Source organism: Vespula pensylvanica, chromosome 7 (genome assembly GCF_014466175.1).
Source record: "Vespula pensylvanica isolate Volc-1 chromosome 7, ASM1446617v1, whole genome shotgun sequence".
Classification (NCBI taxonomy): domain Eukaryota; kingdom Metazoa; phylum Arthropoda; class Insecta; order Hymenoptera; family Vespidae; genus Vespula; species Vespula pensylvanica.
Window position 1 is genome coordinate 4969932 of NC_057691.1, and position 19859 is coordinate 4989790.

At 31.3% G+C, this 19859-nt stretch overlaps 3 protein-coding genes across 10 annotated transcripts in view; all 3 read left to right on the forward strand.

Annotated features, from left to right (window-relative positions):
- The first annotated feature begins 262 nt into the window (after nt 1–262).
- Nucleotides 263–4640, forward strand: LOC122630508 (DNA ligase 1). 3 transcript variants are annotated; one of them, XM_043815063.1, is made up of 17 exons: nt 263–375; nt 465–512; nt 657–758; nt 876–928; nt 1036–1253; nt 1329–1482; nt 1574–1700; nt 1802–1974; nt 2059–2282; nt 2361–2489; nt 2559–2698; nt 2819–3020; nt 3107–3313; nt 3385–3601; nt 3696–3931; nt 4005–4202; nt 4298–4640. In XM_043815063.1, the coding sequence occupies exons 1-17, from the start codon at nt 356–358 to the stop codon at nt 4469–4471; spliced, it is 2622 nt and encodes an 873-aa protein (XP_043670998.1). In that variant the 5' UTR covers nt 263–355; the 3' UTR covers nt 4472–4640. The 3 variants fall into 3 exon arrangements, with proteins under 3 accessions (XP_043670998.1, XP_043670999.1, XP_043670996.1); XM_043815064.1 differs by having other exon boundaries at nt 666–758; XM_043815061.1 differs by having other exon boundaries at nt 292–375; nt 465–758.
- A 386-nt stretch (nt 4641–5026) lies between these two features.
- On the forward strand, nt 5027–8062 carry LOC122630510 (AP-2 complex subunit mu). 2 transcript variants are annotated; one of them, XM_043815067.1, is made up of 6 exons: nt 5073–5173; nt 5272–5408; nt 5663–6043; nt 6118–6368; nt 6451–6707; nt 6791–8062. In XM_043815067.1, exons 3-6 carry the CDS (start codon nt 5704–5706, stop codon nt 7269–7271), a joined length of 1329 nt encoding a protein of 442 aa, XP_043671002.1. In that variant the 5' UTR covers nt 5073–5173; nt 5272–5408; nt 5663–5703; the 3' UTR covers nt 7272–8062. The 2 variants fall into 2 exon arrangements, with proteins under 2 accessions (XP_043671001.1, XP_043671002.1); XM_043815066.1 differs by lacking the exon at nt 5272–5408 and having other exon boundaries at nt 5027–5173.
- A 612-nt stretch (nt 8063–8674) lies between these two features.
- LOC122630506 (calmodulin-binding transcription activator 2) overlaps nt 8675–19859 on the forward strand; it is a 44297-nt gene continuing 33112 nt past the window's right edge. For 2 of the 5 annotated variants that reach the window (XM_043815057.1, XM_043815059.1), the window contains exon 1: nt 8677–9078. The gene's annotated coding sequence lies outside the window, so the exon portion shown is untranslated. Of the gene's footprint in view, nt 9079–10193; nt 10654–19859 lie in introns of those variants that run through there. The other 3 variants (XM_043815058.1, XM_043815055.1, XM_043815056.1) reach the window with 3 other exon arrangements.

Genomic DNA, 19859 nt, shown 5'->3' on the forward strand with positions numbered 1-19859 from the left:
AATTGAAAAATCAGTCAAGTATGCATGTACTCATTTTAAATTATTATAATACCATTGGTAAGAACAGCCTTAACGTTTCACTATGTTTTGCATCATCCAATAAGAAAAATGTACTCCATGTAATTGTCCAATCATTTTCTAATCTGATATTTTACTAATTATAAAGAAATATATCGAGAAAAAATAAATAATAATATTCACAAATAGAAATATATAGATAAAAAATATTGATTATTGTTTATAAATAAACACATGCAATTTGTATTTATTGAATATTTCATATGCGTTGATGTTTTGAGAAATGAGATTCCACGTCGCCATGTTTTATTTTGTTTTGATTAAATAAGGCGCGGAAATGATACAACGAAGCATAACGTAATTTAAATAAATACCATTAATTAACAATAATATTTGATATTTGTAATAACAGTTTTGTTAATTTTTTTTCATACTTTCTATTGCAGATCATTTTTTACACAAAAAAATACAGACAACAGTGAGGATAATTTAAGGTAAAGCAAACGTATTAACATGTTAAAATTAATAACATTTTATGCACGAACATTTCCTTTGTCTACCTTATTAAATCCACGTTTTGCTCTTGAACGTCAAGTGCATAGAATCATTTTGAACAGTAGTTTTAATTGTTTGTATATTAATACTAGTGTCAAACATGCAAAGGAATTAACTTCTGGAAAAGGAAAAGAAAAAGGAAAACGAAAACGACAAGACAGTCCAAATAACAAAAATTCAACTAGGTAATTTTTTATTTACTGTTATATATGATAATAGTTATGTTTATATTACATGCATTTATATATTTATGATTCATGCTTAATTATCATATCAGAAACAGATTCGTTTAACTTTTATAGATCTCCTGAATCAATTACTAAAAATGAGGATCAAGAAGATGCAAATGATTCAAGTAAATTATTGTTATTTTAATATTAAATATATATGTAAAAAATAGTTAATGTTTAGTGTAATCTTGTTTCATTTTATGTTATTTTGTTATTATATTATTTATAATAGTGCAAGAAAGAAAAAAGAATAAAAAATCTAATACACCTAAAAAAGCTACTAAAAAATCGATAAAAGTAAAAGAACAGCAATTAGATTCAAGTGCAGAGTTGGAATCAAGTATTGTGCAAGAATCCACAAAATCTATAAAGAAAAATGAGAAAGAAGAAAATAAAGTTTTAGGAGTGTCTCAATTAGATAATTCTAAGAATAATGAAAGTTACGAATCTGTAAGTATATATAAATTATCATTACTTTACATAAATTTTAACCTGTTGCTATTACTTACAATGAATAAATATTAGTCAATAGATAGTTCAGACGAAGGAGATCACGAAGAAAAAAAAAATATTTCTGGAAAAAAATCTGATAGTGAATCGAACAGTGATTCAGAAAGTGAAAGAGAAGTTTCGAAACGATCTAAAATTACCAAAAAAACTAATAAGAACTATTTCTTTGGTAAATATATATACAATTTCATAAGATAAAACTCATAAATTAACAATATTTTTAATTAAGTAATACCGACTACAATTAACTGCAATTTTAGCACCTAAAGAAAATAAATCTCCCAAATCTAATAAGGACGACAACAAAACATCTACTGTTGACCTTTACGATCCAAGTGCAACTAAGTATCATCCAATAAATGATGCTTGTTGGAAAAAAGGTGAAATGTAAGCCAATTATTTGACTTCTTAATTCTAAGTATTTATAAAATAAGATTATGGATATAAAAATATTATTGTAATTAAAATTGTTTTTTCCTATTTTTTAGGGTACCATATATTGCACTAACTAGAACTTTGGAATTGATAGAAGAGACAAGTGCCAGATTAAAAATAATTGACATATTATCAAATTACTTTCGTTCCGTTATAGTTTTAAGTCCAAACGATTTATTACCAAGTATATATTTATGTTTGAATCAATTAGCACCTGCATACGAAGGTATAAAATTTGAGATAACAAAATATTAATAAAAATTGCAAAAATAAAGGAAAAGTGGAATTGTAATTGTTGCTATTATTTCAGGTATTATTCTAGGAGTGGCAGAAACGAATCTTTTGAAGGCAATAGCACAGTGTACTGGTCGAACACTGGCTCAATTAAAAGTAGATGTACAAAATGTTGGTGATATTGGCATTGTGGCTGAAGGAAGTCGTTCAAACCAAAGAACTATGTTCCAACCAGCACCACTTACAGTGTCGCGTGTATATACTACCTTGAAAGAAATCGCACAAATGATAGGTCATTCAGTAAGTGAAACTATAATTTGCATATAATTTGTATGTTAAATGTTTTTAGTAATCATTTTTTTTTTTTTTTTTTTATAGTCTCTTTCCAAGAAATTAGATAAAATTCAGACCCTTTTTGTTGCATGTCGTTTCACTGAAGCTAGATACTTTATTAGATCTTTAGCTGGCAAGCTACGAGTGGGTTTGGCAGAGCAATCTCTTTTGCAGGTAAAAAAAATTCATGATAGAAATGAATTAACTGCAGTGATCATTTTACAAAAATAAATATTATTTTAGGCATTGGCATTAGCATGTACTAAGACACCACCTGAGCAGAATTATCCATTTAAAACTTTAAATGTCAGTAAAAATATGTCACGTGAAAATTTCAAACAAAAATATGATGAAATTGCTCTTGTAATCAAAACTACCTACTGGTAAGAATACTTTATTAGATTCATTATTTGCACTTAATGTTTATTATTTCATATTTCTAATACTTTCTATAAGTAATATTTCTATTTGTTTCTTATTTAAGTATTATGTTTTTATTTCAGTGAATGTCCTAATTATGATTTAATTATACCAGTGTTACTAAAAGAAGGGGTTCAGTCTCTACCAGAAAGATGTAAAATTACTCCAGGAGTACCTATTAAACCTATGCTGGCACATCCTACAAAGGGAGTCCAAGAAGTTTTAACGCGATTTGAAGGCTTAAAGTTTACATGCGAGTGGAAATACGACGGTGAAAGAGCACAAGTTGGTTATTATTTTCAGTATATAATATATCTATTAAATATATATATATATATATATAAATTGAAATAATTTGAATAAATATCTAGATTCATCTGAAGGACAATGGTGAAATTAGTATTTACAGTAGAAATCAAGAAAATAATACTTCCAAGTATCCTGATATAATTGCACGTTTCAAAAATACACGAAAAGATAATGTTACTAATTGTATTCTCGACTGTGAATCAGTAGCCTGGGATAAGGAAAATAAACAAATTCTTCCATTCCAAGTATTGAGTACCCGTAAACGCAAAGTAATATTTTTAATTATATATAACTTACACCATATAATAAAATAATAAATTTACTACTTTAATTTTTATAGGATGCTAACGAAGCAGATATCAAAGTACAAGTCTGTGTATTTATGTTCGACTTATTATATTTAAACAACGAATCTCTCGTTCAAAAACCATTTTTAGAACGTCGTCAGCTTTTAAAAGAATATTTCGTGGAAGTGGAGGGAGAATGGAAATTTGCTACAAACTTAGATACTTCAAAGATAGAAGAAGTTCAAGACTTTTTGGAAGAATCTGTAAAAGGTTGAAATTATTTCTAGAACAATTTATGCCGATAACTTATTAATACGTATATTTAGAAATTGAATTTGAATTGCATTTTTTTTTTTTTCTTCAGGAAATTGTGAAGGGTTAATGGTTAAAACATTAGAAAAAGAAGCAACGTATGAAATTGCTAAACGGTCTCGAAATTGGTTGAAATTGAAGAAAGATTATTTAGATGGAATGGGTGATACATTAGATTTAGTAGTAATTGGTGGATATATTGGGAAAGGAAAGAGAACTGGTACTTATGGAGGTTTTCTTTTGGCTTGCTATGATAAAGAAAATGAGGAGTATCAGAGTTTGTGTAAAGTATGTTTATAATATTAAAATTAATATCATAAATTATTTAGTGAAGTACAAAAAACATAAATTTATTTTACAGATCGGAACTGGATTTAGCGAAGAAGATCTTCAAAAGCATACGCAATTTTTCAAAGAACATTTGATATCACAATCGAAGTCGTATTATCGTTTCGATTCAAGTCACGAACCGGATCATTGGTTCGAACCTATTCAAGTTTGGGAAATAAAATGTGCAGATCTTTCTTTGTCACCTGTCCATAGAGCCGCTATCGGAATTGTACAATTTTCTTTTATATTTTATACGAAGTAGTTTTTTTTTTTTTTTTTTTTTTTTTAACAAAAAATTTATACTATTTTTACTTTTTATTTCAGGTTGATTCGGAAAAAGGCATATCAGTACGATTCCCACGATTTATACGTGTACGTGATGATAAGAATTGTGAAGATGCTACAACTGCACAGCAAGTGGCAGAGATGTACAACAACCAAGAACAGATAAAAAATAAAACGACAGATGCGAAAACAACAGAAGAAGATTTTTATTAAATATTAAAGAATTTTCTTCTTAATAACAAATCATTACATATTTCTTTATTATTTGACTCTTATATTTTAATCATTACTACATGAATAATGTGAATATATTAATGAGAAATCATTTTTTACTACACTATTTGGCTATTTTACTATAAATATAAGATAAAATGCAGATAAATTTTTGTTATATTATTAAGAACACAAAAAACGAAAATTCCCGTTTGCAAATTTCCTCGAATTATCTTGTATAATTATTTTTATTAATAAAGTAACGTAATGCGCATGATATAATAAAGTTCTAAAAATTCAGGATTAAAAATAAAAATTTGCATTCCTTGTACTGTTTCATATATGATGTACGGTCATTACGTACATACTACTACCGGTTTTGAATCATATTATCAACTATAATAAATATATGTTAACCTAATATATCGTTTGCTAAACGAAATGAAGAAAAAAATATTGATAAAATAAATGTGTTGTTATAATAATACATTTATTAAAAATAAGTATCTTTCTCATAAAAAATAAGTTAAAGATTTGATTTTTCATGAGATATTAGTTTGACTAATGTAGTACCGAAAAGTGGGTGTTGCTTTCATCAGTAGTTTGCACTCGTACTAATAGGCCTGTACTCGTTCCTCGAAAGCTTACGGCTTCGTTCGAATTAGTTTTACTTTCCATGTTAGCCGTATGATATAGTCATGAGTAAGTGACGTTGAAATATTTTAAATATTGTAACCTATAAGTTTATATTATTTATTTTTAATTGATATTTGATGTTATACTTTTGATGTCTGCTGTAGAGATAGTATTCGTTTCCGATCGATAATACCAACCGCCTCCAAGATGCAATAGTCTAAAATGTCACTCATAAAGTGAGATGGGGCGTTATCTATCATTGTATCAGCATTATTATATTATTTCTTTCTAAATATAAAACGTATGTTAAATTTAAAAAATTACTGGATTTCATTAATATCTTTCGAGTCTGATAGTTTTTAGACATGATTGTGAATCAGTAGTATCGTACGATTTATTTAAACATTTGAATTAAATTCTCAATTGAAATACTTTTCTTTTTTTAAACAAAGATCACGAACATAATTTGTTAAACACGAACATTAATTTGTTATATATCGTTTGAAATAATCTCTTCAGAGATAATATAAGACAAATTTGGTTATTTTTTCACAGATTCATTATAATCATAGAAGTGGGAAATATCCTCTATCAAAATGATAGGGGGTTTATTTGTTTATAATCATAAAGGAGAGGTACTCATATCCAGAGTATATCGTGATGACATTGGTCGAAATGCTGTTGATGCATTTCGAGTTAATGTTATCCACGCACGCCAACAAGTACGCTCTCCTGTGACCAATATCGCTAGAACGTCATTTTTTCATATAAAACGTGCTAATATCTGGTTGGCTGCTGTCACCAAGCAAAATGTCAATGCTGCAATGGTATTTGAATTTCTTCTCAAGATCATTGACGTCATGCAATCATATTTCGGTAAAATATCAGAGGAAAATATCAAGAACAATTTTGTATTGATTTATGAATTACTCGATGGTTAGTCCGCTTCTTTATATTTATAAGGATTATGTAATCAGCATTTATAACATTTTCATTTTTAAAACTTTTAGAAATTTTGGATTTCGGATATCCCCAAAATTGCGACACCGGTGTATTAAAAACCTTTATTACTCAACAAGGAGTTAAGTCAGCAACAAAAGAAGAACAAGCTCAAATAACATCACAAGTAACAGGGCAGATAGGATGGCGACGAGAAGGTATAAAATATCGTCGTAATGAACTTTTCCTGGATGTATTAGAATATGTGAATCTCTTGATGAGCCCGCAAGGCCAAGTTCTTAGTGCACACGTTGCAGGAAAGGTCAGTTAAATGATTTTAAATATTTAACATTAATCAATTTGTTAATACATATTACTGATAATTTCCTTTATTTTTGTCATAGGTGGTAATGAAGTCTTACTTGTCTGGCATGCCAGAATGTAAATTTGGTATCAATGATAAAATTGTTATGGAATCTAAAGGCATGAAAGGTGGTGGTGGGTTAGGAGGTGGAGGTGATGATCCTTCTGGTGCTAGATCTGGTAAACCCGTTGTTGTTATCGACGATTGCCAATTTCATCAGTGTGTTAAGCTCAGTAAATTCGAAACGGAACATTCCATTAGTTTTATACCACCTGATGGTGAATTTGAGTTAATGAGGTAAATATATTTTCGTTTCGTTTCTTAAGACACAATAAAAAAATGAGATTTTATGTTTTTTCTTTTATGTAATTTTACTTCAGGTATCGTACGACAAAAGATATATCGTTACCGTTCCGCGTTATTCCATTGGTTAGAGAAGTGGGTCGCACGAAAATGGAAGTTAAAGCCGTTTTGAAATCAAACTTTAAACCTTCATTGCTGGGACAAAAAATAGAAGTACGCGTACCGACACCTTTAAATACTGCAGGAGTACAGTTGATTTGTTTGAAAGGAAAAGCCAAATATAAAGCATCTGAAAATGCTATTGTTTGGAAGATAAAACGAATGGCTGGTATGAAGGAAACGCAACTTTCAGCAGAAATCGATTTGCTTGAAACAGATACAAAAAAGAAATGGACAAGGCCACCGATATCAATGAACTTTGAGGTACCATTCGCTCCATCAGGTTTTAAAGTTCGTTATCTGAAAGTATTTGAATCTAAGTTGAATTACTCTGATCATGATGTTATAAAATGGGTTAGATATATAGGTCGGAGTGGCTTGTACGAGACGCGGTGCTAGTAAAGTCTCGCTCTATGCATTGTGTAAATGAGTAATCTCAAATCAGATATATATAAATTTCTCAAAATCATTTTAATTGCGACGCATTTTTAATGCAACGATCCAAAACATTTAAAATAACTTAGAAAATCAAGCATATAGATGAGAAATAATCTTGATACCAAAGGATTCAGTTCCTTTGTGCCATTGTGTTTTATCATCGATTTGTTTATATATATATATATAATATATAGGATAAATATATTTATCCGGAATTCGATAAATTATATATAATTATCATTGATATTTTGAACGATAGATTATAATGCTTTACATTTAATATAGATTACGTTAAATGATTTTTATGAAGTTTTCTCAATACGTAATTCGTAGAATCACAAAATAGTAAAATTTAATTATGCGGTCTCTACTATCGGTACTGTTTACTGGTCTTTCATAAATTATGGGACCAGAAATACAATAAAATAATAATCACTTTGGTATCATCGTAAAAACTGCCCTTGTACAGTTGCCGCTGCAGTAGATCGTTTACGTAATACATTGTAAGGATCGTTCCGATATACGTTCAATGAATGTTAAATTATTGAATATGTTTGTCATAATTTATGAAATTGTGAGTATAAATTTTTGGATCGATGGTAATAGCGTAACGAATGATCGCTTTCGTCTGTCTATGTTGAATTCTACTCATGTGATTAAATATATATATATATACACACATATATATGTATACTCCAAAGAAATGTGTATACTTTGTCCCACAAACGACATATTAAAATATTTTAAATATCTGTTATACGTTAATCTTTCTAAGTAACGTGAAAGAAGAAAAAGGATAAAAACAAACAGAAATTTAAATTACATGCAGGAACAAAATTTGATCAACGATTACGAATTCGTGTACTCTTTTTCATTTAAATATTATGCAAGATTTAAATCAATGCTTTGAATAATTATTTATACGCGAATCTTATATTCTTAATTTAATTTAAGAAGAAAACATTAATTATTGAATTTTTATATCTGTATTAAATCAAATATGAGTAGAGAGCTTCGACGTATCATTTCTTACTTTCTTCGTTTTATATGAACAAGATACAAAATCTATGTTATTGCAATGACCGAAGAAAAGGAACAGAAACAAAAGAAAAAGGCAAGTTTCATACTTTTTCAAAATATTCAATTGAAAATAATTTAGTCATAAAATTATCAAAACTTATTGTTTCGTAATAATAGAATTTAAAATTTTCCTTTGAGTTTCTCATCTATGTACCGACCGATCATATCGACGAGTTAGGCACGGAAGATTGCGAGAGAGGGCGGTAAAGAGAACGAAAGAGAGAGTGTATGAGAGAAAGAGAGAGAGAACGCGCGTACGAGCGAGCGAGCGAGCAAGAGTGAGTGAGTGAGTGAGTGAGCGAGTGAAAGAAAGAAAGAGAGAGAAAGAGAAAGAAAACACGGATGACTTCTGCTCATGGCGCATGCGATTCGTGACCATACCCGTGGCTCGTACCTGTCATGGATTCCTAAGAGCCGTTCGTGCGAGCGCAGGCACGCGCGATCGAACGATTTTCATCGTGAAAATCGGCCGTATATGTATATCATAGCATAATCGTATTTCCTGTTAGTAATTTATAAACGAATAAGACGATATTAGAAATACGGTGATGAGGTTACACGTATACAGGGCGAAGCGACGGTCCTTCGATTTTCCAAGTGCCGCGCACGGTCAGATCGTCGATTCAAAATGAAGAACATCCTCGGCATGGGACACGGGCTTTCATCTGTCAGCCTGGAAAAGAATAAAGTGAGTACATAACAACGCGAATCCTCATTTCCAAGTGACGATTCATAACCGATTTATCTTATTTGAGAAGAACGTTAACCGATCTTAATAGCCAATATTCTCTGTCGTTCTCTCTCTCTCTCTCTCTCTCTCTCTCTCTCTCTCTCTCTGTCTTTCTCTCTCTCTCTCTTTCTCTGTCTCTCTCCCTCTCTTTCTCTTCTTTCCTTTGGATTTCGCGCCTATTTCATCGTCTTTCTTTTATTTATTTCTCAAGCTATCATTTCCCTCTGACACCAACCAACCTCTCATTCAACCCTCTCCTTCTTCTTTTTTTGTCGCTTTCATTCTCGTCTCGGTCAAAGTTTATTCTCCTCTTTTTATTTATTTTTTATTTTTATTTCCTTTTACGAACGTGCCAATTTTTCGTCTCTATATCTTATTACTGTTCTTCTTATGTGTTTCTTCTCTCTTTCTCTCTCTCTTTCTCGCTGTCTTTCTCTCACTCTTTATCTTCGATCTTCTTCCTCGCAAATACGCGAGGGAAGTTTTTCGACGATCGAATATCGAGGTTACGGGGCGTTACTGCTTAAAACCGCGCTCGCGTCGTCCGGATATTCTCTCTCTTTTTCTCTCTCTCTCTCTCTCTCTGTTTCTCTCTCTCGTTCTTCTCGAGATTCTCTCACCAAACAGTTTTATGGGTGCTGGCTATTTTTAGTGCATACTGTAAAACCACAAACGAGACTAGGGCGCGAATATAAAGGTAATCGTGCTTTTCTTGCTTGTTTGATTTATCTTGTACCGGACATTATCTACCGGCTCCTCATATTAGTTACAATTACTTTTCAATCTCATGTTTGAGAATCATTGCAAACATTCGATCGAGAACGAAAAGTTTCGAGATTCTAACCTAGAAATTCTAGGAAATGTCTGAATTTTTGTTTAAGAATGATAACAAAACGATTCTTTGAACGTAATTATTTTTCTATCAGTAGACATATATATATATATACACACGCACACGCGTAGATACATACGTACATACGTACATACATATCTATATATAACATACACATACATACATATATATGTACACACGAAAGTGTAAAATTTGGCGGGAAATCGGCCATGTTGAGATCGAACAACGTACCGATATAATTGATAGTATCGAATATCGAATACTCTTTATGTATATGTATAAATACATACGTTACAATTATAGTAAGCGAGATTATATCGAGAAATCGTGTGTTTCAATAATCGAGAATTGTCCGAGATTTAAATGCAGAGAACGTAGGATCTAGCAATGCTTTATAAAACGACATCATTATCTTCTGACCGTACTCATAATCAGTCGTTATCGGGCGCGCGATACCACCACCGCTACTCTTGCTTTTCCTGACACACTTGCCGTCGAACTACGCCGTCCGATCATAATCGCCGATGAAAATTATTTTTCACAGTGAAATCGCGATAAGGTCGGTCGGTGCGTTTCCGTTTTTATTGCTGCTGCTCTCGGTTTTAATAATCGCGAGTTTTAACTGTGTGCATGTACGCGTTTATCGATAAATTTCTACGTTCGCCATTTTTGTTCTTGTTGTACGTATTTTGCGAGTTGTTTAATTTTTGTTGTGCGAGAAAAATTCAGTTCATAATTTTTGATAAAAAAAGCGTATACTTAGTGTGTCACTCTTCTAATAATAACTTTTTACGTTCGCTATTTTCGTTTTAGTTTTATATGTACTTTTCGAGTCGGTTAACTTTCATTGCGAGATAAAATTTCAGTTGATAGTTTTTGATATACTTAATGTATCGACTTTTAATATTCTTCGCACGTGTTTTTTTTTTCTATAACGACTTCGAAGCATCTCTCTCTCTCTCTCTCTCTCTCTCTCTCTCTATCTCTTTATATATAAGGTCGAAGAACGATGTATGCGACGTAGAATATATTTCATCGGAAGAGTTACTTCCTCGATGGCACGAGTATGATTTAACAATGCTTCCTTCTCACGCGGAGAACTCGTTACCGGTGAGATACTTTATCTTTTCTTCGAAATCAAAACGCAAACGGACGTTCGCATTTTCCCGTGTGCCAGCTGACAGCTAGTGTATTCTTCATTTTATTTTATTTTTTAGGTAGGTACATTTTTTCTTTCTTTTTTTTTTGGCACGGATACGTTTTTCTCGTGCCACGGGATTGCTCTTTTATAAGAAGGATCTACGTTCTTAGTGAAATCGTTTAAGGTGCCGATATAAAAATTGCGCATAAGAAATATCGACGATCCGAAACACAATTACAGGTTCTTTTTATAAAACGAAATATTACGTATCTAGATATTATGTTATCTGTTAACACGATTAACTCGTCAACTGATTAATTTTCTATAGATATACACCTTTTTGCTCCTTAGTATTTTAATAAACTAGGCTAAGAAGAGCGTTCGTTCGCACTACGTTAATCGATCGACTGTAAATGAACGATAAATTAGAAATACTTATAGGTCTCGACCTTCAGACCGATCGAACGTGAAATCGTGAGAGGATCGGAAAACGATTTTTTTTCCTTCGTCTCTTTTTAAAATGTAAGACATGGAATCGATAATGATCTTCGAGAGTGAACCGTCTAAGATAATATCCTGTCGGCGAAAATTTTCTATTAAGTTTGTGTGTCGGGTAATGCGTCGACGAAAGAGGCGGAATGTTCGAGCTCGTAAAGGGAAATCGATATAATGGCCGACGTAACTTGGGTCCGTCCCTTATTTTCCGAAGAATCGGTTCGCACAAAGGAAATACTCATGACCTGGACCTGTTCTCGTCTTTCTTTCTGTAAAGGGTTTTCTAAAATTACGAGTTTGTTTACCTCTTATTAATTTGGGTTAGCTTATTTTAGAAAGGTATCATGATCCCGTAGTGCTTTCGTCACACTGTGACTCCTTTCATTTCGAAATTATCTCGTTTCTCTAGTTGCTCTTTGTTTTGTTCTCTTCAGAGAAAGACAGAGAGAGAGAGAGAGAGAGAGAGAGAGAGAGAGAGAGAGAGAGAGAGAGAGAGAGAGAGAGAGAGAGAGAGAGAGAGAGAGAGAGAGAGAGAGAGAGAGAGAACGAACTCGGGAAATATGTTCCTACTTGTCTCGTATACCTATGACAAATGTTTACATATCTATGTAAATTCTAGAGACATCAATTTTACTGACTGATATCATTCATTTTCATAATAAGAACAAAACAGACGTAATAAATATATCTGCTATTGATTATGAGAAATGGTCTAATTATAAGTAAAAAATACGTATACACTAGAAATATAAAACTTTGGACATTATTACTATCGCTGATGTGTATATATATATAAGTTATGAATATGTATATGAAAAATATGTAACTTTGATCAATATCACAATCAGTGGTACGCATATTCCAAAATTAATTATTTTGATTGATATTCCGTATTTTCACTGTATATTTTAAAATCAAATTGAATATGTTTGATAGAATTAACCTTCATAATGGTTTTTATTAGCTTATCAAATTAATATCCGTAACTTATATACATTTTTATTAAAAAAATGATAAAATTAAAACGAAGTAAATATTTTTCAAACGAATTAAAAACTTTTCGTATATACATATGTATCTACCTACAAGCAGTCAATCGTGGCACGTAATGATACTTAGAAGCCTAGCGATAATCCTTTGCTAAAAGAAACCCCATGTTGAATTCGTCGTGCAGCAAAGATTCTCAAGAATGCAAGGATGATTGGTTGAGTACGAAGGAAAAATCGTAAGAACGAAGTTATATCTTTTATTATAATATTTGACTCGATTAGGCCACACTGGCAGAATCTCTGACGAAAAAATAAAATAAGCAAACAAAAAAAAATAGAAGAATACATCCTTTTTTATATCTACCATAAAAATTTATTATCTCATTTTTGTCAGTCTTGCAAAATTAAAATAGCTCATTATATATAAACATAAGATTGTATGTTCTTAATTTTGTTTCTCGTCGTGTTCATCGTAAACGATGATGATGATGATGATCATAATAATAATAATAATAATAATAATAATAATAATAATAATAATAATAATAATAATAATAATAATAATAATAATAATAATAATAATAATAACAACAACAACAACAACAACAACAACAACAACAACAACAACAACAACAACAACAACAACAACAACAACAACAACAACAACAACAACGACAACAAAAATTATAATAATGATTTACTTGGTGAATTTTAACTCTCGTTAAAAAGTACTTCAAAATTTCTTTTGAAAAGTTTATTTGTAAAAAATCTACGCAGGTTCATTCGATTGTAATCGAGAAAATTACTTGCTCTATTTCTCTCTTTTTCTTTCTTTTTTTCTCCCTTTCTTTCAATTTCTCTTCTTCAAAAATTTACGAGATTTAACGAAAGTTCAACGATCAATCCAACGTTGTTGCTTTGCAGTTTGTAACCCGTTTAAAATAGCCGTGCTTTTGAGAAGTTCAACTTCGCTAAGCTCTGTCGAAAAAGAATCTTCGTATTTCAGCAAGGATTCTTCAAAGAAATTTTCTTCTCCTAGCAATTTCTCGTTTCGAGCTTGCAAGCTCGAATACTTTGTCGAGTGTATCTTCTTTGTAAAAAAAAGGAAGAAGAAGAAAAAAAAATAGCAAAAGAGGAAAAAATTTAAATTACCTTGGAAAATATCAACATTTTCTTTTTCGGAGATTTTTTTATTTTTCCTTTCTTTTCTTTTCTTTTCTTTTCTTTTCTTTTCTTTTCTTTTCTTTTTTTATACACTCAAAGAAATAGAGAAAAAAAAAACAGATTTTTATATATAAAATAGATGTTTAAAAATTGTTATTCTTTGCACTGTTTATGTTCTCTTTTGGAAGAATTTTTATCTTTATTCGACATCGTTTCATTTTTCTTTTCTTTTCTTTTCTAATATACTCCAAGGGATAGAAGGAAAGAGATTTTTATACACACAATAGGTGTCTCCGTTGAGAATGCGTTTAAAGCTTTTTCTTTTTTCTTTTTTTTTTATCGATTAGACATGTAAGAAAGATGACGCCACGATTCTTATTGTCAGCCATTAGCGTTGTAAGGCTTCCAAAGCTGTTTCTAAATCGTCCAACGAGTAAGTTCGGTGTAGAGAAAGATCGATGTTAATATCGACTTACGGTAAATGTAGATACCTATATTAAGAAAGAGAGAGAGAGAGAGGAGGCAAGGTAGAGAAGAAGGGATGAGAAAGAAAGATAGAGAGAGAGAGAGAGAGAGAAAGAAAGATAGAGAGTTAAGCGATATAGTTATTAAAAAACGCCTACGAATATTGGCTGACGTATGAAAACGTTAGCGGAGCACGTGTGCCGGTTATCTGCCGATACGGGGGCACGTGTGCTGATAATAATAGAATTCTCTGTGCATTCTCGTGCGAAGGATAGGTACCTGTGTGTCTGCGGCTGTTACATTGAATTTAGTTCGACTTCGTGGCTCGAGTCGATCGATCTTACCATTGGGTACGATCATAATCGATTTCGGCTTATTTTAAAATATATGTATAATGTACATTAAATTCATATATGTACAATATGTATTACATCTTTTTTATATTTATATTTATATACATATATATATATATGAATAAATAAATAAATAAGTATATGTATATATATTGTATTAAATTTATATTTTAAATAAAAATCAAAGATTTATATTAGAGAATATGATTTGATTACATAGAATATTATAGATAGAATATATATATATATGTTTTATATATTTATAGATTTTATATAATATTATCTACAAGTGTGCTTACGTAAGATATCTATATGTGGTTATTTCTGAGAAATATATGTGGGTATATATACATATGTACTATACATTGATAGGTATGCATCTATATTATGTTTTGTTTCACGTGGATTGTTTAGGATTATTCAAGATAGCATTGAGAGAAGCAATCTCCTATTCTTATTCATCCATCGATCAGATTTAGATAGGATTAGATACGAGTTCGCCAATAGAAATCCATTCGATCGTACTCGATTGAGTTTTCACGGGTGTCACGAGTTATCTTTTCAACAAATTATAGGATCAAGATATATAAACTAGATATATCGATATCATTGTGTCGTAATAGTATTTAATTTCCACTCTATATTTCATTTTACGGTTACTGATTCTACCTCGAAAAGAATCTTTGTCAAGGGTCGTTGATTACGCGGACTTTTATACTTAGTTAGCCGACGTGACGGCAATTAATCAGTTTCCTTGGCAGATTTGTGTTCCGGTTAGAGACGTTTGCGAGATGGTTACATGTAAGAAATCTTATAGGAATTCTTGTCTAGAAATACAAAAAAAAAAATATTTTCCATCGTATTGAAATGACGTGTGATATCCAATTGTTTCTTCTAACAAAAATTAGATTATCTTTCTCTCTCTTTCTCATGCTTTCGATCAGATAAAATTTACTACTTTCCAAATTTTTTTCCTTATGTACAGACATTTTACATGATTTCTATCGATATACGATACAGCGTATACAAATTCACTTGCTCTAGAGAAAAATTTTTCGAAGCTTTCCATATTATTCATGAAAGAAAGTAAATTTGAAGTCTGGTATTGTAAGACTCTTTGTCGTTGAGATTGAATGATAAGAAAATCCCATTATACTAGGTGATTCTTACTTTAAAATTTTGGCGAACAACGAAACTCCATTTGGATATTTGTTTCGAAGCTCTTTCTTTCTCTCTTTCTCCTTCTTTTTTCCTTTCTCTCCCTCTCTCTCTTTTTCTCTCTCGTAAAAGATAAAGTTAATTAAATAATCTTGTAGGAAGTATTATTTACGTAACATCGAAAATGACGTAAGGGAAATGAGAAACTCTAGAACTTGTTTGTTCCGGAGGTATTATTTGAGATATGTGTGACAGACGTCATATATATATATATATATATATATATATATATATATATATATATATATATATACTTATAATGTGATACTTTCTATCAGTCATAAAAGATTTGAATTATTTTGAAAACAAAGAAAAGAAAAAAAGGGAAATTAACTAAAAATTAGAAAGAATGGTAGTATTTGACAAAGACGAAGGTAAAGTCGAGTTTAAATATGATTTTCATATATAGATATTTCATTGATTATAGATTATAAATTTAAAAATAAAATAATCTAATTCATGTTTCACTATTGTATATATCCGCTATACGCTTTACAATATATACTATGTTATGTCAATCGAATACACATCCGTGGTATGTCGAGTACACTGAGTATAATATATCTTTGACGATCGTAAAACCTACGCGATTCTATAGTACATCCCGTATATGTACGGATGCGTGAACTAGAAGAACGCTAATAAAATAGTCCGCTTTGAGAGAGTGCTCTTTTTCCAGCTTACAAAATTGAAAGATAGTACGATATCGATTTTTGCAATATTGCTTCGAACAAAGAAATAATACGTGCTTTTCGTAGAAATAGATTTCGTTTTAATCCTATTTCTTTTCTCTCTCTCCTTTTCTCTTTTGTGTTAAGATTTTTAAAAATTCTCTTTAAATTACATTTACTTCTTCATAGATAATCTTCTTTCTAGAAAATTACCGATAATAATTCACGAGTATCGATATTATTGATTATACCTTCGTTTCGTTGATAATATATTATTCCTCTTTAATTACATGATATATAATAATAATTTTTTTTTTAACGTTAACTAGATAATTGTACGTGACATGTGATTTTACACAAATACATTTATAGTAACATTTATTTTATCATCGATACATTAAATGCAATGAAATAAAACAATATATATCGATATTAATGGTTCAGATATGAATTTAATACGCGCGTACGTACATACAACATATATGCTTCCTTTGATAAAGTATGAATATACGAACGCGTTTTATTTCACAAGTTTTTCAAGGATGTTAGTATGTTAGGTCAGAGCGCGTTGAAATTTTTATTTGTTCAAAACAAAGAATGAGAGAAAGAGAAAAGGAGAACGGGAGAAGGAGAAAGAGAGAGAGAGAGGGAGTGAGAGAGGGGGAGAGAGAGAGAGAGAGAGAGAGACGGAAGTGACGAACAAACGGAGGTTTTGTGTATATTATTTCGTTCTTTTATTGTCGTCTATCGGAGCGTTTATCTCCGAACGACGAATATAAACGCCTACGACCGATCATCGATTATCGATTGTTTCTTTTTCTTTGTTATTTTTTGTTTTTTTCTTTCTTTTTTTTTTGTATTACGAGTCTTCCATATCGAGGCGATAGGACGTTCGAATTTCCGATCTTCCGGAGTTAGTAATACATATATATGTGTATATATAATCGTGTGCTTTCGGTGATGTGTATGTAAACACGTTCATGTACAAACATAAATATGTACGTACGTGAAGTTAGAAATATATAGATATAGGGACGTATTAGGTGTGTATCTTTGGTGATGTGTATGTTAACACGTATATATACAAACATACATATCTACGTAGGTTGGATCAATGAGATGGAAGCTTGCGTTGCTAATCACGTGGTACTAAACATAGATAATTATACCGACGGCGCGAGGGTCGAAACCGCGAAAGACCCAGGAACACGAGGCTCGGTACTACCATCGACGACCTCCATGATCGTGCTCGTTTCTACTTACGTGTGTTACCAATTATACGCTCCGGATAATTAATTAGTCGTACATTACATACGATCGATATCCGATTATTTAGTCGTTTAGCAGGACTTCATCGAACTCTCTTTCTCCTATTATTCTATAATATATAGGTATATTTATATGATATAAGCTAAATAATGAAAATTCTATTTACACCTCGTATGTTTAATGAAATGATACTATGTAACTCGATATTACATTACTGAATATACATTAATTAGATCAACGAATATGTTGTATGTTCTATGAAATTAGATATTATATAAATTTCTTTCTTTTTTATATTATGAACAGATAAAAATTGTACAAATTTGTATTTTGCATTTTATTGAATTTGATGACATAGATACGTATGATAGTTCGTCGAATAAGATAATATATTCTTCCTGCATCAAAGGACAAGTCAATTTTCGAAGAAATAAATTTTACAATATCAAAGCGTAGAAAAATTTTTCCTGGAGGGATCGTATTTATTTGTAAGAGTGCATAAGAGCAAACCTCTCTTTTCAACGTTGGCTTTTCAATATTTTCTGTGCGTGCAAGAATGTATGTACCAATGCGATCGTTACATACTACGTATATTTGCATACACTGCAATTTTCTTTTTCACTCTTTCTCTCTCTCTCTCTCTCTCTCTCTCTCTCTCTCTCTCTCTCTCTTTTTCATATCTATGGAAAAGAAAAAAATAGAGAAAAGAGTACAATTTACAATTCTTATCATAGTTTGAGATTATTGCTTTGCTAATTTCATGATTATCATAGAATTAGCACGAATTATGCTTGCGCTAGTTAAACTTTTCTGGTTAGGCGAATTACCTAGTTTCATGTTGTTGTGCAAGACCACTTTTAAAGAGAAGACATTTTCAATCGGGGAAAAAGCCGAAGGGAAAAATTTATATCAAAGTCGGCACATGCGACACGAAGGAAATAAGAAAGAAATTCGAGAGGATAGAAATATTGCTCGATAAAAGCGCGAAAAAGGATCTTCTCTCGTGTTATTGAAGATACAGGATGTAAACAGTACTATCGTGGTCGTTGTAAGAAACGTAAGCAAAAAATGTACTTCTGGTGCTCGACAAATTGTAGACAGGAGTTTTCGGGGTTGCTCGAAGTATCTTTGTATATATATGTATACGTATCTTTTGACCGAGAATCTTTTTCCTTCTTCTTTGAAATGATCATTTCGAAAGTTACTCGGATAGTTTTTAAATGATGTCTATTTAAGTTTCTAGTTGAACTAATATCGTTCCAATGAAATAGTATTTCGCGAGAAATTTATTGAAAAAAATGTTGAGAACTAGTTTGAAAGAGAAAGAGAGAGGGACAGAAAAAGATAAACATTTTTTCCAACTTCGAAATATAAACATTGAGATATTTAGAAAGAATGTAACTCTGTATGTATGTTGTGCGTGCGTGATATTACTTATTGTCAAGGGTAAATAAACAATTTCGTAAAGATCATTCTGAGAAATAAAGAGGCTTAGTTACTTTATGTACTTGAAACGATAGATATAAAATTAGTCGTCTATTCGCCTTTCACGCGAGATCACGTTTCCATCTTATCTCGAAAACGTTATACCTACTACCTAAAGGAAAAATCGTTCGAACGCGTAAACATGTAGATATACGAAATCCTTTTCGAAAATGCATGACGAGAAGTTTCTTCGAAAATTCATGCCCGTTGCGGACCCTTTCGAACGAGCGTGTTCCTTTTATGTATTTTCTTGCGACTTGCGTCGTTGTCGCGAAAAAGTGGGTCACCGATTTTCCCTCTTCCTCTCTCTCTCTTTTTCTCGTATACACATATATATACACGTACACATATTTACATGTACATACACGAGCGTTCTTTCTTTCTAAGGCAGGACGATAAACAAATAAAGTAACGAATGTACGAGCTTTACAATTTAAGCCTGTGATTCGTGAGCACACGCGTCTGCACTCGGACTCGTTCGGTGCATAATAAGATACCGAGCCTTTCTCTCTCTCTCTTTCTCTTTTATATTTGAAATTCAAAGTCTTTTTTTGGACGATGCATCATTTACATTTCTTAGCAAAGCGAAATTGTAATTTATCGAACGACCGTCCGTCATCGAACAGTGAAACGAGA

Excerpts from the sequence above, each read along its gene's own strand:
- LOC122630508 (XM_043815061.1), top strand. The coding sequence starts at position 532 with ATGTTAAAATTAATAACATTTTATGCACGAACATTTCCTTTGTCTACC. Across the intron at positions 2,283-2,360 it reads CACAAATGATAGGTCATTCA|TCTCTTTCCAAGAAATTAGA; the intron begins GTAAGTGAAACT and ends TTTTTTTTATAG. Across the intron at positions 2,490-2,558 it reads CAGAGCAATCTCTTTTGCAG|GCATTGGCATTAGCATGTAC; the intron begins GTAAAAAAAATT and ends ATATTATTTTAG.
- LOC122630510 (XM_043815066.1), top strand. The coding sequence starts at position 5,704 with ATGATAGGGGGTTTATTTGTTTATAATCATAAAGGAGAGGTACTCATA. Across the intron at positions 6,044-6,117 it reads GATTTATGAATTACTCGATG|AAATTTTGGATTTCGGATAT; the intron begins GTTAGTCCGCTT and ends TAAAACTTTTAG. Across the intron at positions 6,708-6,790 it reads GGTGAATTTGAGTTAATGAG|GTATCGTACGACAAAAGATA; the intron begins GTAAATATATTT and ends ATTTTACTTCAG.